Source organism: Rhinopithecus bieti, unplaced genomic scaffold (genome assembly GCF_001698545.2).
Source record: "Rhinopithecus bieti isolate Rb0 unplaced genomic scaffold, ASM169854v2 scaffold_2349, whole genome shotgun sequence".
NCBI classification, from domain to species: domain Eukaryota; kingdom Metazoa; phylum Chordata; class Mammalia; order Primates; family Cercopithecidae; genus Rhinopithecus; species Rhinopithecus bieti.
The window spans coordinates 2,001,805-2,015,764 of record NW_016804051.1 but is presented as its reverse complement, the minus strand read 5'-3'; the positions used below and the strand labels follow the sequence as shown (position 1 = coordinate 2,015,764).

Genomic DNA, 13,960 nt, shown 5'->3' with positions numbered 1-13,960 from the left:
ATTGGGCTCTAATTTTATTGACATTTTCCCCATCAAATAAATGGTGTCACAGTTCAATATTTGGTATAAAAGGCAACGAACTTCCATCTGTCATGAGGACCATAAAGAATGGTTGCCTTTTTCCCCATCACTAAAACATCACTTTCCTTAGATTTGGTATTTCTGTTGGTAAAGTTCTGTTTGTGTTTATTGATTTTGATGGAAATAACAAATTCTTATGCTGGAACATCTAGTGTGCTACCCATTGAATAAAGTGAAGATCTTCTCTGTGGTTTGCTTTTTTTATTCCTGACATGCTTTGATAGAGAAAGAAGAAGTTAGTGGTTGATGTGTGAAATGGAATACTTCAATAAAATCAATCATCAGAGGCATAGAGCAGAATCGAGGTGGTAGGGTTTCATTTGCCTTTATTATTTCAATGCCTGAGCATTTCTCAGAATTTAACTTGGAGTTATGTACAAAGGTGTCTTGACTAGTGGGTATGTAATCCAAAGAATGTGTTAATATAACTTAGCATCCCCAATGATAACACAGATATGAATTTATGGGGAATTGAGGTTCCTTTTTTTTTTTCTCATACCATTGCTTTTTTATTTGCATACGTTTAAGGGATGTAGGTGCAGTTTTTAAAAATTATTATTTTACTTTAAGTTCTTGGGTACATGTGCACAACGTGCAAGTTTGTTACATATGTATACATGTGCCATGTTGGTGTGCTGCACCCGTTAACTTGTCATTTACATTAGGTATATCTCCTAATGCTATCGCTCCCCGCTCACCCTACCCCCTGGCAGACCCCGCAGTGTGATGTTCCCCACCCTGTGTCCATGTGTTCTCATTGTTCAGGAATTGAGGTTCTTTAGAGGACATACACTACTGGTTAAAAGTCCATGCCTTTACTACAATGACTACCTAGTTCAAATCTAGCTATGTCGTTTACTGACTGTGTGACTTCAGAACATCATGACCTCTCGGTGCTTCTGTTTCTTTATCGTAAAAATAAAGCCTGTTATGAAGACTCAATCAATATTTTTAAAGCATTTAGAACGGTGCATGGCACATGTTTAGAACCCTGTGTTGTGAAATTAAAAAATAAATGGAAAATGTCATGTCTGCTGTAAAATGACACGTTCCTTTGTTATTGGCAGGCGAGCATTGTGTAAGTGTCTCCCTGTAGTTGCATATGGTCCACGAAAGATTCAGAAATACTTTCTTTTTATGACTTTGATGACAGAACATTTGAGATGTGGAAATAAACCCTTTAGCAAGATGATGATGTCACCTGTCATTGACACTACACATATGACATGATACAGAGAAAACATGGAGTCTTTGAAATACACAAAATCTACTCAACTAAGTAGCCTTGAAGGAAGATAAACTGAGGCAGAAGATTATGATGAAAGCGTTGGCCAAACACAATCTAAGAAAGACATAGAACAAAAATTTATAGACGATGGTGCCAATAAGCAAGTAGTTTTCACAATATAGGTTTGGTATAAACATCTGAGGGTCTATTTCCTATCTTTAAATTTTATTATTATTATTAGTGATCAAGGAATTTTACTAGTGTTTCTTAATGTATCTCTGTCATTCTCCTCAGCTTAAAGGAGAGATAAGCTACATGAAAGCAGGGCAAACACCTGTGGAAAGTGGTTGGTGGATTAGCAAAATCAGCATAATTCCATGAGCAAAAGGATTGGCTTTAGTGTAGGGGACCTGGTTGCTATCCATTCAGCACCACCGCTCTACCAAAGAAAATGAAGCAAAGACCAGGGAATCTTATAGAATCCAAACTTATTAAAATGTCTACCATGAATGGATTCCTTTGTGTTTTGCTTTTAAAAAGAGAGGTAATCAAACATCAGATAGTCGGCACGAGACTCTGAAAAATTATTAAAAGTTTAACGCTTCCAAAACTCGTTTGTGTGTATTAATCTCATTTTATGTGTGTTAAAGAAGCAAGCCATTCTATCACAACACGCATCAGGTGGATTACGACTCTCTCCTACCACTTAGTGTACTCTTTGATGGCAGGGACTATGTCTCTATCACTTGTTTCATATTCTGAATGGACATGTCAGAGGTGGTATATTTGGATTGTACCAATTTAACTAACTGAGACTACATGTCTCAGAATTCCATTCCCTTCAGTTATAATATATGTCTCTTTACATATTTAATATATATAATATATATAATCCCAGCTACTCGAGAAGCTGAGGCAAGAGAATTGCTTGAACCTGGGAGGTGGAGGTTGCAGTGAGCTGAGATGATGCCACTGCACCCTAGCCTGGACAATAAGGCAAGATTCCATCTCAATAATAGATATACATATTCTCCAAGCAGTTCTGCTTCTGTAATCAAACCTTGACTGTTCAAACTTATTAACTGTTTGTTGAGGGAATGTATAAATGAATGAGGGAAATATCTTTATTTTATAGATGAAGAAACTGGTGACGGAGAATTACTTACTTTCAGATAATAATAAATGTATAATAATAGGAAGACAGCAACTCCTGACTTTGGGCCCAGTGTTCTTTCTACTGATCCACAAATGCCTCTTTTAGTCTATCTTACTTATCCCCCAGTATATAGAAGAACCGAGTCTTTGTAGGTGAATTTCTACTACCATCTTAGGCACTCCATCCAGGCGTGAAAAGATGTTCTGGCCACCGACTCCATAAAGACAGTGGCAGCAAGTTAATACCAAAGTATAAAGCACAGGGAATGGGCAACTTCAAAAGAGGGGAGAGCCTTGACAAGCAATTACCATGTTTTTGGTGTTAGTTGTAGTTCCATTTCTTGGAAATACTCACCTTACCTCTGAACCAAGGGTCTTTGATAAGTAGGAAAACACTAATTAGCTTCTTTTATCTCTTCTGTGCTCTCCACATGTTCAATTAAATTCTCCTCTCTAGAATCAGTCCCAGGTAACTGGGAAAGAGTTCAGTATTAGAACTATAGTTTTAAGTGATTTGGGGGCCTAGAAATGGACACTAAAAACATTCTCCCATCTAAGTCACTCTCTAGGTCATACTCACTTTTGTATTCCATTTCGCCCCCTGCCACTCTGCTTTTATCTTCACACCAAAAACCCTACACTCTGAACACTGAACTTCTCACATTTCCCCAAGTCTGTTAGGCTCTTTATAATTAGGCAGACAACTTTTCTTCCTTCTAGCTAAAACCTAAGTACTGTATTACTTCCACAATAAAACTTCCCTTGATTTCCCAGGCACAGTTATTTTTTCTGTCAGTGTCCTCCTTTGCTAGGCTTTGATTTTCCCAATGTCATGGAGCTGATGGACTAATCTTTACATGCCTAGTGGCCAATAGAACAAGTCATACTCCACCTCTACCTAGAAGAAAGGAAAGAACATTTGCTCAATTCATGAAGCCAAAGTGTAAAAGACAGCAACCTTCTGTTTACTGAGTGGCAGCATGGTCACTGAATGCTACTATTTTGATGTCTAAAATAACCAGGTCCACAATATTGTATTAATGGTATAGCAATTATCATGGTATTACTTTGTGAATAATTAATACAGACACTTATTTTACAGAAACACACACACACACATACAGAGCATAGTGACTCTGAACAACTAACGTCTTGAGGACACAATTTTGGACTTCTCCTTCTCACCTGTTAACTCTGCTAACTCTGTACCCCTGTGTTTCTGATGCACAAGCTGCCCCAACAGAGCACAACTAAATTCCATACACAACTCGAGAAACAGTACCCACTGCTTACAACAGCAAAAACAGGGATGAGCTAACTCAATAGTGCAGAAACACACAAACAGTATTCTGCCTACAGCAATATAATTGCATAAAAACATTGTCCTGATTTCTATTGTACTTGATTCCTGTGTGTGGAAAGTGCATGTTGCTTCTGTTTGGTTTTGCTTGGGTCTGTGATTTGCTTTGTTTAGTTTTTTCTCTGTGAATGTTTCTTTAGCTTTTAACCTCCAAGTGCAAATGGCCTAATCTTATCTTCAGCTCAATATTGTTATCTAATACAGTTAAATAAAATTTTAGTCATGAGGAAATGAAACCACCTCCTATTCCCATAAAGCCTAAATTTCAATGTGTGTAAATCATAAGTCTTAGATAATTTGTTCACATTAGCCACACCACATACTCCTTGGGCGTGAGGTTGAACCACCCACAAATTCGCTCAATTCTGATCCAAATGGAAGGGCAAGTTGAAAAATAAAGAGGGTTCTTGATATGACAGTCCTGGTGCATAATTCATCATCTTTAATACTCTGGCACTTTCCCAAATTTTGGTTGCAAGTCTGGGAAGGATTTTGCTTTCTCAATAAAATAAATAAATAGAACTCAATAACAGATGGCAAGAACACTAACAGGTCAGCTAAGAACCGAATTCATTCATCAGATATGGCTAAGTGTGTCTTGCGCTTGCCTACTGGTGAGAGCTATTAAGTCCTAGTTTAGCAGACCCCATGTGCTGTCTTCAGTATAGGAAAACCTTGAATCAGAGATCTAGCGAACAATTTTGTGGTCCAGCCATTAGGCCAGGTACCTTGTTTTGCGAGCGTACTTTAGATTATTTTCCCAAAGTAGAGACAGAATGTCCTGAATTACCCATTGTTCGGCTCAGCCTCACATGAGATGAGGAGAACGCATAGTTGTGAAAAGACTGGCCAAGTTTGTGGGTGAGTAGATATTTTTCTGGGGCAGAGCCAACTAACTAATCAAGTAGTAACCAAACCCAGGAATTTTCCCTCACAAAATTCATCCTTTAATAGGACTTCTCAAAATTTTCCATTAGAAAAAATAAACCTTTCAAAGCAGAAGAGAAATGAGTACATTACCCCTATTACTACCGCAAATCTGGGGGTATTTGAGGATATAAGACAAATGACTGTGCCTGAGCTCAAAATATTCCACAGTCTTATGATATTTTTTATTTTAGTCTTAAATATAAATATATATTTATTGTTGGATGTATAACCATACCTACATTATGAAAATAATTTTTAAAGTGTTTATCAGTAAAATTACTTAGTTCTTTTACTCCCCATCCAAATTATTGAGTGAAATTAATGCTTCTAAAAGGTATACGATGTTATTCTCATGGTTTCTCAGAGATCTTGGTATGTTGCTACTACTGTAAACCTAGTTATTCAGAGGCAGGACTCAGACATATGAACTACATGGAAACATGGAGGAAATTATATAACAGCCAAACTATATGATATGGATAGTGATTTTAATGGAAGAGGAAGCAATGTCACAGTGTCTCAAAAATAACTTACTCTTTACCTCAATTTAAAAAATCATTTTCTCTTTAACCAAGTTGTATTACAAAAAAGCCATAGCATTAAAAATACTGTATTGCCAGATGTGGTAGCTCACACCTGTAATCCCAGCTCTTTGGGAAGCCGAAGTGGGTGGGTTACTTGAGGCTAGGAGTTTAAGACCAGCCTGGCCAACATGGTGAAATCGCATTTCTACTAAAAATACAAAAATTAGCCGGGCATGGTGGTGGGTGCCTGTAATCCCAGCTACCTAGGAAGCTGAGGCAAAAGAATTGCTTGAACCTGGGAGACGGAGGTTGCAGTGAGCCGAGATCATGCCACTGCACTCTAGCCTGGGCAATAGAGTAAGACTCCATCTAAAAAATATATAAATAAATAATAAAACAAAAATGCTGTACTAAATTAATGGATGCTTCTATATGCAAATGATGGTATTTTTAGGCAACTCCATTTTATGAAATTTAATATTATATGATTACTAAAGTATGATTCTTAATTTCTTTTACAGAAATGGAAGCTTGAAACATATAATGTCTAATAACTGGATGGCAAAAGACAATCAGGATGAAGTTGGATTCTGTTATCGTGATGTTTAATTTTATGTGTCAACTTAGCTAGGCTATGGTACCCAGTTGTTTGATCAAACATCCGTCTGGATATTGCTAGGAAGATACATATTAGATGTGAGGAACATTTCTCATCTGTAGACTTTCAGAAAAGCAGATTATTATCCTCCATCACGTAGATGGGTGTTATCTAATCGGTTGCAACCCTTAAGAGCAAAAACCAAGGTTTCCTGGGAAAGGAGTTCTGCTTCAAAAGTGTAACATACCAATTCCGTCCAAGTTTCCTATTCTGGCATACTCTGCAGATTTGAACTCAGTACTGCAATGTCAACTCATACTGGAATTTCTACCAGCCCGCCCTACAGATTTCATACTTCCCAGCCATCATAATTGCTTTAGCCAATTCCTTAAGATCTCTCTGTGTTTTTCTCCCTCTCGCTCTCCTGTATCCTGTTTCTTCTGTTTCTCTAGAGATCCCTGACTAATAACCAAACATTAGAAGAAGAAAAAGACCATTTTAAGAGAACTGTCAGAGTGAGTTTCTGACAGTGGAAAATCTTGTAATAGAGTTCATAGTGAAAATAGTATCTCAGTGTCTAAAAGTTCTTAATTCCACAAGCACACCCAGGACAATATTAACCTGCCTCAAACCTGGCTATCACCCTCTTGCCTTCCTGGAAAAAAGTTCAGTCGGTTGGTGTGCTAATTGTACTTTAGGTTATGATGGTGCTGGACCATTGCATGGCTCTTAATTATTTACAGACATGCCTTTTCTGCCAGGCTGGGGCAGGGACCAGGTCTTTGTTATCTTTGTCCCCAGACTGTCCAGTACAGTGGCACTTAATAAATGTTTATTGATTGCATGAGAACATGGCTCTGATTTAAAATGGAATATAATAAAAAATTAAAATTTACCAAAATAAGAAGTGTTTTTGGTCATGTTTGCTAGAACACACATTTTCTTTAAAAAAAAAAAAAATAACTGAATATTTGTTTCTCACTTAAAAGGAGAACAAATCTTATAAAATACAATATGAAGCCATGTAACCATTTGGAGTCTTTAAAGCTATTTTTGTATAAGGAAAATAAAATTAGGAATGGAGGTGATCTTTCCGGAACATGATAAGGTAAAAATCACCTTGTTTATGCAGAGTTGTTGGATAGATCTAATTTGGGACTGTTTCTTCCCCGGATGATTGACTTTTTAAAATTTTCTTATACACCTGTCAGCAGTTTCAGATCTAGTTTTAGGAGGGGGAGAATGCGGAGCCATGGTAGTTGGTAAAAGTTGCATTTAATAGTGAGAAGCCTCTATTAGAATGTTATGTTTTGCATCCAAATCCTTGATTTCAGAGTAGAACTTACTGGAGCAAGGTGAGGGAAAAAATCTGATCCTATCTTTTTCATTTAAAAGCAGCTATACAAAAAATAAAGTCATCCACCCCTTGTGTTTAACAGAGTGAAAGAACTGCAAAGCCTAGAGTCCATAGGGCCTAAAGCATGACGATGAAAAGAATTATCCTCCTGGTCTGCAGAGGCTAACCAGCTAAGAAAGCAAAATATAACTATCTTTGTACAGGAAAGCATTCTTCATGCAGTGCATTTCAGAGTACCTCATGTAATGCATTTCAGATAAACCATCATTTTGTTTTTCTGAAGCTGGGCCCTTTGGGCCTAAAAAATTTAACCAAGAATCAGCTATTTGAGTTTACTTTCACTTCCCATAGACATCTCAGAAGATGAGTCCTTATTACCGTGGTTTCCAGCAAAGGGACCATTTGACGATGCCAAAGCTGATGGATGGACTCACTAAAATTCAAGGAAAACAAAACAAAACAAAATACACCTAATAAGGAAAGAGGCATTTGGAGAAAGACTTTTAATTCTGTTTACTGTCCATGAAATCTACTTTTACTTAGATTTCTTAGTTGCCTGTCTCTTGACAACATCCGGTTTGAGCTACAGAGGGCCTGGCTTCTGTGTTGAGATTTGTGTTTCCCTTACAAGTTTCATGTTGGTGAGCATGTTCTTAGCCTCAGCACAGCCTTGATGTTCAGAAACCTTTCTCTTTACTCCATTGGGTACGCTGGAGGAGCTTGTCTTCATTTGCTCTCATGCTTATGCTAATTGTGTTCATTCTCACATCTATATTTTGTTCACTTCTATCATCAGCCTGTCATCCACAATACTCCTAACTGTCTCTCCACCTGTCTAAATCTACACTTCCCATGGTCTTTTCTAACCTCCAAAACCTTCCCTGACACTTGTAGCTTGCAGAATCGTATCTGTCTTGGTAAAAATTATGGCACATCTAAATGACCTCACGGATTCCTTGCTACTCTCACTCCTGCAATTTTGCTCCAGCCACAATGGCCTCTGCTATTTTGTTAACTTGCCAGGCACACCTCAGCTTTAGGGCTGTTCCATCTGCCTGAACTGCTCTTCTCCAGGGATTCTACATGGCTCACTTCCTTGCCACCTCCAGGTCTTTGGCTAAATATCACCCCCTTACTGAAGACTTCTTTGACAGTTCCATTTATAAATGGAAAATGGTGGGAGGTAGCTTTGAAAATGGCTCCCAATGATCTTCTTCTGCTGGAACTCAAATTCTTGTACAAGGACAAGTGGTGGGTTTTACTAATTTAACAAAGAGAATACCTGGATTGTTTTGGTGCCAAATATTGACTTTCAATGTCCTTTACATATTTTGCCTCAAATTATACATTTTTTTCATTTCTAATTTTCAATTAATTTATATCCAAGTCTTAACTTGTACTCACCACTAAGCTATATAATAGAAGAAACATGTATTTTTCAATATCCTCGAAGACTCTTGTTCTCTCCCAAGTTGAAATTCTTGTTGAGAAAAACATATCAAAATCGAATATTGAATTCCCCTTCCAATGCAGTCTTTTCTTCCAGTTTCAAACGTTATCAGGGTCTTGTTGTGTATGAGACTAATAATCTTAGATTTATCACAATTATCATGTTCTAAAAATAAACTTAAGCAGGATTACATCTCTTAGTTACTCAAGCGCTCGCGCGCTCTCTCTCTCTCTCTCTTTCTCTCTCGCTTTTGACTTGAATTGAACTCTGGACCTCGTTCACTTTTAAATTCTTTTTGGCTGAATTTCAGGAATTCCTTGAATGTATTCTGCAAAACAGCTGTGGTTTGAGTACTTCATGTTCCTTTATTGGTTAAAATCTGACATAACGAGTGGCTGGTCTACATTGCCCATACTAAAGTAACAAAGGTGCATTCATGTATTTTTTTTTATTCTTAAGAATCTGGCTCTCACTAGCCATAGGAGTAATATTTAGCAGAAATACTCCAGGACTCTTTTTTCTAAAGATCTTTCAGTCCATATAATACGCATGATCACAATTCATCTGGCTTATAGAAAAGTTACTATTTACTACCTAAATATACCAACAAGGGAAACTGTTCAATTATATATGTTAGAGAATCCAGAGAGCAAAGTTTTACAAGCTCACACTTTTCTGAATAAATACTCAAAATACAATTTTAAGATTTTAATTGATAAGAGGAAAAAAAGCTTTAGAGGGATTAAGGTGAAAACAAAAGGAGAAAATTCTTCACTTTCAATTTATGTTAAAATAAATCCAGAAAAAATTGNCAGAAATACTCCAGGACTCTTTTTTCTAAAGATCTTTCAGTCCATATAATACGCATGATCACAATTCATCTGGCTTATAGAAAAGTTACTATTTACTACCTAAATATACCAACAAGGGAAACTGTTCAATTATATATGTTAGAGAATCCAGAGAGCAAAGTTTTACAAGCTCACACTTTTCTGAATAAATACTCAAAATACAATTTTAAGATTTTAATTGATAAGAGGAAAAAAAGCTTTAGAGGGATTAAGGTGAAAACAAAAGGAGAAAATTCTTCACTTTCAATTTATGTTAAAATAAATCCAGAAAAAATTGATCTTTTATTTCCTTTCAATGATTATACACAACTCTAAAACAAGTCAATGTATATTTTCTCTGAGCGTTTTAAGGGAGGGGCATAAAATACATATTTTTCAATATTTGCAGTTTATGTTCATAAGTGCATAAAGATGCAATAATCTGGTTCTGAAGGACATTACAGAATACTCCATATGGTATGAATATAATAAAGCCACTTTTAGACATTTACAAATAGCAGGCAAGGGCTGTTTAACAGACTCCGTAAACACCAATGTGAGACTACTTTGACCAAAGCTTCAAAATAATTTAAGGACACACTGTTCGATTCCTACTTAAAGCACTTGGATAAAAAATTAAATTATCTTCATTGCATTTAATTGATCACTAATATTTACATTTGCTGGAAACAGAGCGTTGCTGCTCTCCAAACACAGATGCCAGCAAGAGCAAAACATAGACTGAATGACGCTGTATCCATAGCAATAATAGCACTTACCTTTATTCACTGTTCCCACAGAGAATCTATGAGCTAGGTGCTCTCAGCTGGGCAATGGTAAGAATGCTCTTTAGTTAATAACAAAGGAAAGAAAAGCTCCAGACACCAAGAACCTGGGTTAACCATTGACACTGGTTTGTTCCTACAGTTCCTCCCTGGGATCTACATAGGTAGCCCCTGGCATCTTATCAAGCAAGCCATAGCCAGTCAGCTGTGGCAGCGATTACCTCACCACCTCTGTACCGCTGGAGGAGGTACAGTGTGAAGGTCACCCAAGTATATCCTGACCAAGTTTTTACTTGATCAGGGATACAAAAGAAGATTTGCTGGGCCAGAAATATGCTCAACAATGCCAGTAAGTGACTCAGATATTTACAAACAGGATTGTTGAGAGATGACCTATGGAAATGCCCATGCTAGTTTTCAGACTCTGTTGGAACAGTACAAATAAATCCTTTCATCAGAACTGTTTGTCTACATCTTAGCAGCTGAGGATTGGGATTGCATGCTGATGAAAAGTGAGACAGAATAATGACAGGTAGTTAAGCATCCATTCATTCTTTTATTTACCAAACCTTTAATGGTTATTTAGCCTGTGCTGCACAGTTCCAAAGAACTGAAGTTCACAGCTGATTAGCCCTCTGACTAATCAACATGGATGGCAGAAATTGGGGTTGGAAAGTCTGCCTTTCCTCAATGCCAGGAATCAGAGACTGAGATGGTGAATGTAATGCACGCTGTGGTATAGGTTTTGCCTGGCAGTAAGTCCTAATGGGTTAAATAAAATGGTGAGGTGGTCATGTGGTCAGTGCTCTCCAGGAGGTAGAAAAGTGAGTGATCAAGGAAGAGGTAGGTTTATAATGCTACAATCAAGAGAAAGAGCCAGAAAATGTGAAAAGCAGCCACAGGGAACTAAAGAAATAACAACCCAAAGCTCTTCAGAACCTGGGGAAGTTGTGTCCAGGAATGCTCAATAGTTGTGCTAACAAGGAATTAGTTTTTCCCTTACTCCACAGAGCAGTGGCAGCCCGGGGATCTAGGGAACCATGTCAGGCTTGGTTAACTGCAAATTTAAGAGGACTTTTCTAGGTTCTTGCTGTTTGAGGGCTGTTCGAGTTTTGTTTCCATTTTTAAAAGCATAAACACTTGAGGAAGTGGACTTCTATGTTGGCACCACTGCTTACTAGCTGTGTGACACTGAGAAACTGCTTAACCTTTCTGCTACTCCATTTTCTCATCTGTCAAATGGGGATGATAATAGCAACAACGACAACACCTATCACAGATAGATAATTCATGTTCCAAACTCTTAGCTGTCACTAAAGTATTCACATTCTGATAGGAAGACCTGTTTTGCAACTTGTTACACAATATTTGCAGAAGAGTTTGAACACCCCAAGGGACCTATCTTTTCATTCATCAATAAATGTCAGGTAAGCATTGAATACAGAGGTTGCCTTTTCTGTTAAAAAAAAAAAAAAAAAAATTGAAGACTAAACAAATGCCTACATTTCCATGACAATTGCAGCAACTCTCACTGTGGTGTATCCATGATGTTGTTATTCAATATTATCACTTAACACTGCTCGATTACTGCCTTGTTTGAAAGCACAGCACACTTTGTTAGAGTTCTATCCCAAAAGACTTTTTTAAGAAACCACAGACATTGACACGACTCCCTCTGCTCTGCAAAGACAATTTCAGGAAAGGTGATTTTGTGTGGGTGAGCGTTTGGATTGATCTGAGAAGATGAGGCATCTAAACGCAGCGTAAAAACAGACCATGGAGAAGAGCAAGACAGGAGGCAAGATGGGGAAACTGGATGGATTCCCAACTCCAACTGAGTCAGATCGTCATTGCGTGGCTTCATTCCTTTGTTTGAAGTAAATTCCCAGACTATCAGACACGCCCATACTCACATGTAAGTAGAAAAACACGTTCTAAAGCCAGATAAATAAAAATGATGTGTGGATTGGCTTTTCTGTTATATGTCTATGCCTCCTCAGTCTACCTTAACTGAAAATTAACTTCATTGAAGTTCAGCTTTTGTGAACTTTAATCCTCCCCCAAACAGAAAGAGAAACTGAGGTAAAGTGAAGTTGCATGTTCAAGATTTGTCAAATTACAAGAATTTGTTACTTGAATGTAGAAGTCTAAGTAATAAATGTCTTTTTCAATAATCTGTAATATATTGCTGTTCTGAGATTTCAGTATTGGCCTAAGAGGAAGTTAATTGTGCAAAGGGGTTACTTATTAGAGAGAACACTCTAGCTCCGGCATTGGAAGACTGTGGCTTGCTTCCAGTTTTTGTAAGGACTCCAAGGTAAGAATGGTTTTCACAATTATAAATAGTGGGGGGAAAATTAAAAGAAGAATGATATTTGTGACATGAAAATGATATGAAATTCACATTTCTGTGTCTATAAATCATGTTTATTGGTACATAGGCCTATCCATTTTTTTTTTTTTTTTTTACTTACTGTCAATGAAGGCTTCATATTACACAACAGAATTCAGTGACCTTCAAGATCTCAACAGAGACTGTGGTCCTTAAAGCCTAAAATATTTTATGTCTGGCCCCTTTACAGAAAAAAGAAAAAAGAAAAAAATCCTGCTAGCATAAAAATCCACTCATTCCAAAGGAAGGTTCCTTTTTCTGATATAATTGATTTCCTGCTCAACCGGTTAAGTCCAAGTCAACTGCATCTTTCGTTATGGGCTTAAAATCCTATTCTTTCCTTCAATATTACTTTTAATAACTTCTTTCCATCTCGCCTACTATAAATATCAATTAGAATAATTTCAAAAAATAATAATAAGAATAATTCTCTTTAAAGGCACTATGTTTTCTATTCTATATATTTTAGCTTTTAGTTGCCCGTCTTATTTCCTTTACTAAATTCTAAATATTAATGGGTAGGAAATTACGAAATCTCATTCATCTTTTTTTTTTTAATTTTAATTTTGTGTGTTTTCAGTTGAGGTTTTCCTATGTTGTCCAGGCTAGTCTTGAACTCCTGGACTCAGGCAATCCTCCCGCTTCAGCCTCCGGAGTAGCTGGGACTATAGGCATGCGTCATCGTGCTTGACTCCCGCATTCATCTTTGAGTCCAACCAAGAGACTAACAGAAAGCTAGAATTCAGTACTAATACTAAAACTAAGCAACGAATGCTTTTCTGAATTAAGCAAACAAGCATATTAGGAAAATAAACCTGTTTGTCTTTTAGAGGTTTCTTCACCTTTTTCTTCAGTTTACTGTCTTAATGAGCTTCCCTGTCACTGTCCATTGTCCATCTCTCCTGAGTCCCAAGACCCTCCTGCTGCCCAGACACCACAGCCTTACTAGGTTGTGCCCGAGTTGTCCTCTTGCTTCATAATCCCAGTTCTCAAAATGTTCCTCTGAAGTGTCTCGATCACTTGAAGAGCTCTGTGTGTTTTACTGTTTCAAACTCTCCAGACCATATGGAATCAGAGGCAGAAGGAAAAGGGGGAAAAGAGCCAACCTGAATTTTCTTCCTCAAGGAGCAATTTTCCTAAGATTGAAATGAAAATTCCCATTCAGCATTTTCCTAAGACGATGTACTGTACTTCAACAATTATTTAAATAAAATGGATGAAATTGGCTGTATCATTTGAAATAATCTGATACATTGAATCATGCTACATT

At 37.2% G+C, this 13,960-nt stretch overlaps 1 protein-coding gene across 4 annotated transcripts in view; it reads right to left on the bottom strand.

Annotated features, from left to right (window-relative positions):
- KCNJ16 (potassium inwardly rectifying channel subfamily J member 16) overlaps positions 1-10,443 on the bottom strand; it is a 60,073-nt gene extending 49,630 nt beyond the window's left edge. For 2 of the 4 annotated variants that reach the window (XM_017863775.1, XM_017863766.1), the window contains exon 1: positions 10,293-10,443. Coding sequence is in view for 2 of the 4 variants with exons in the window: in XM_017863752.1 (XP_017719241.1) it covers positions 8,638-8,730 (93 nt within the window). In the remaining 2 variants the exon portion in view is untranslated. Of the gene's footprint in view, positions 1-7,611; positions 7,667-8,637; positions 8,822-10,292 lie in introns of those variants that run through there. The other 2 variants (XM_017863758.1, XM_017863752.1) reach the window with 2 other exon arrangements.
- Positions 10,444-13,960: the final 3,517 nt, after the last annotated feature.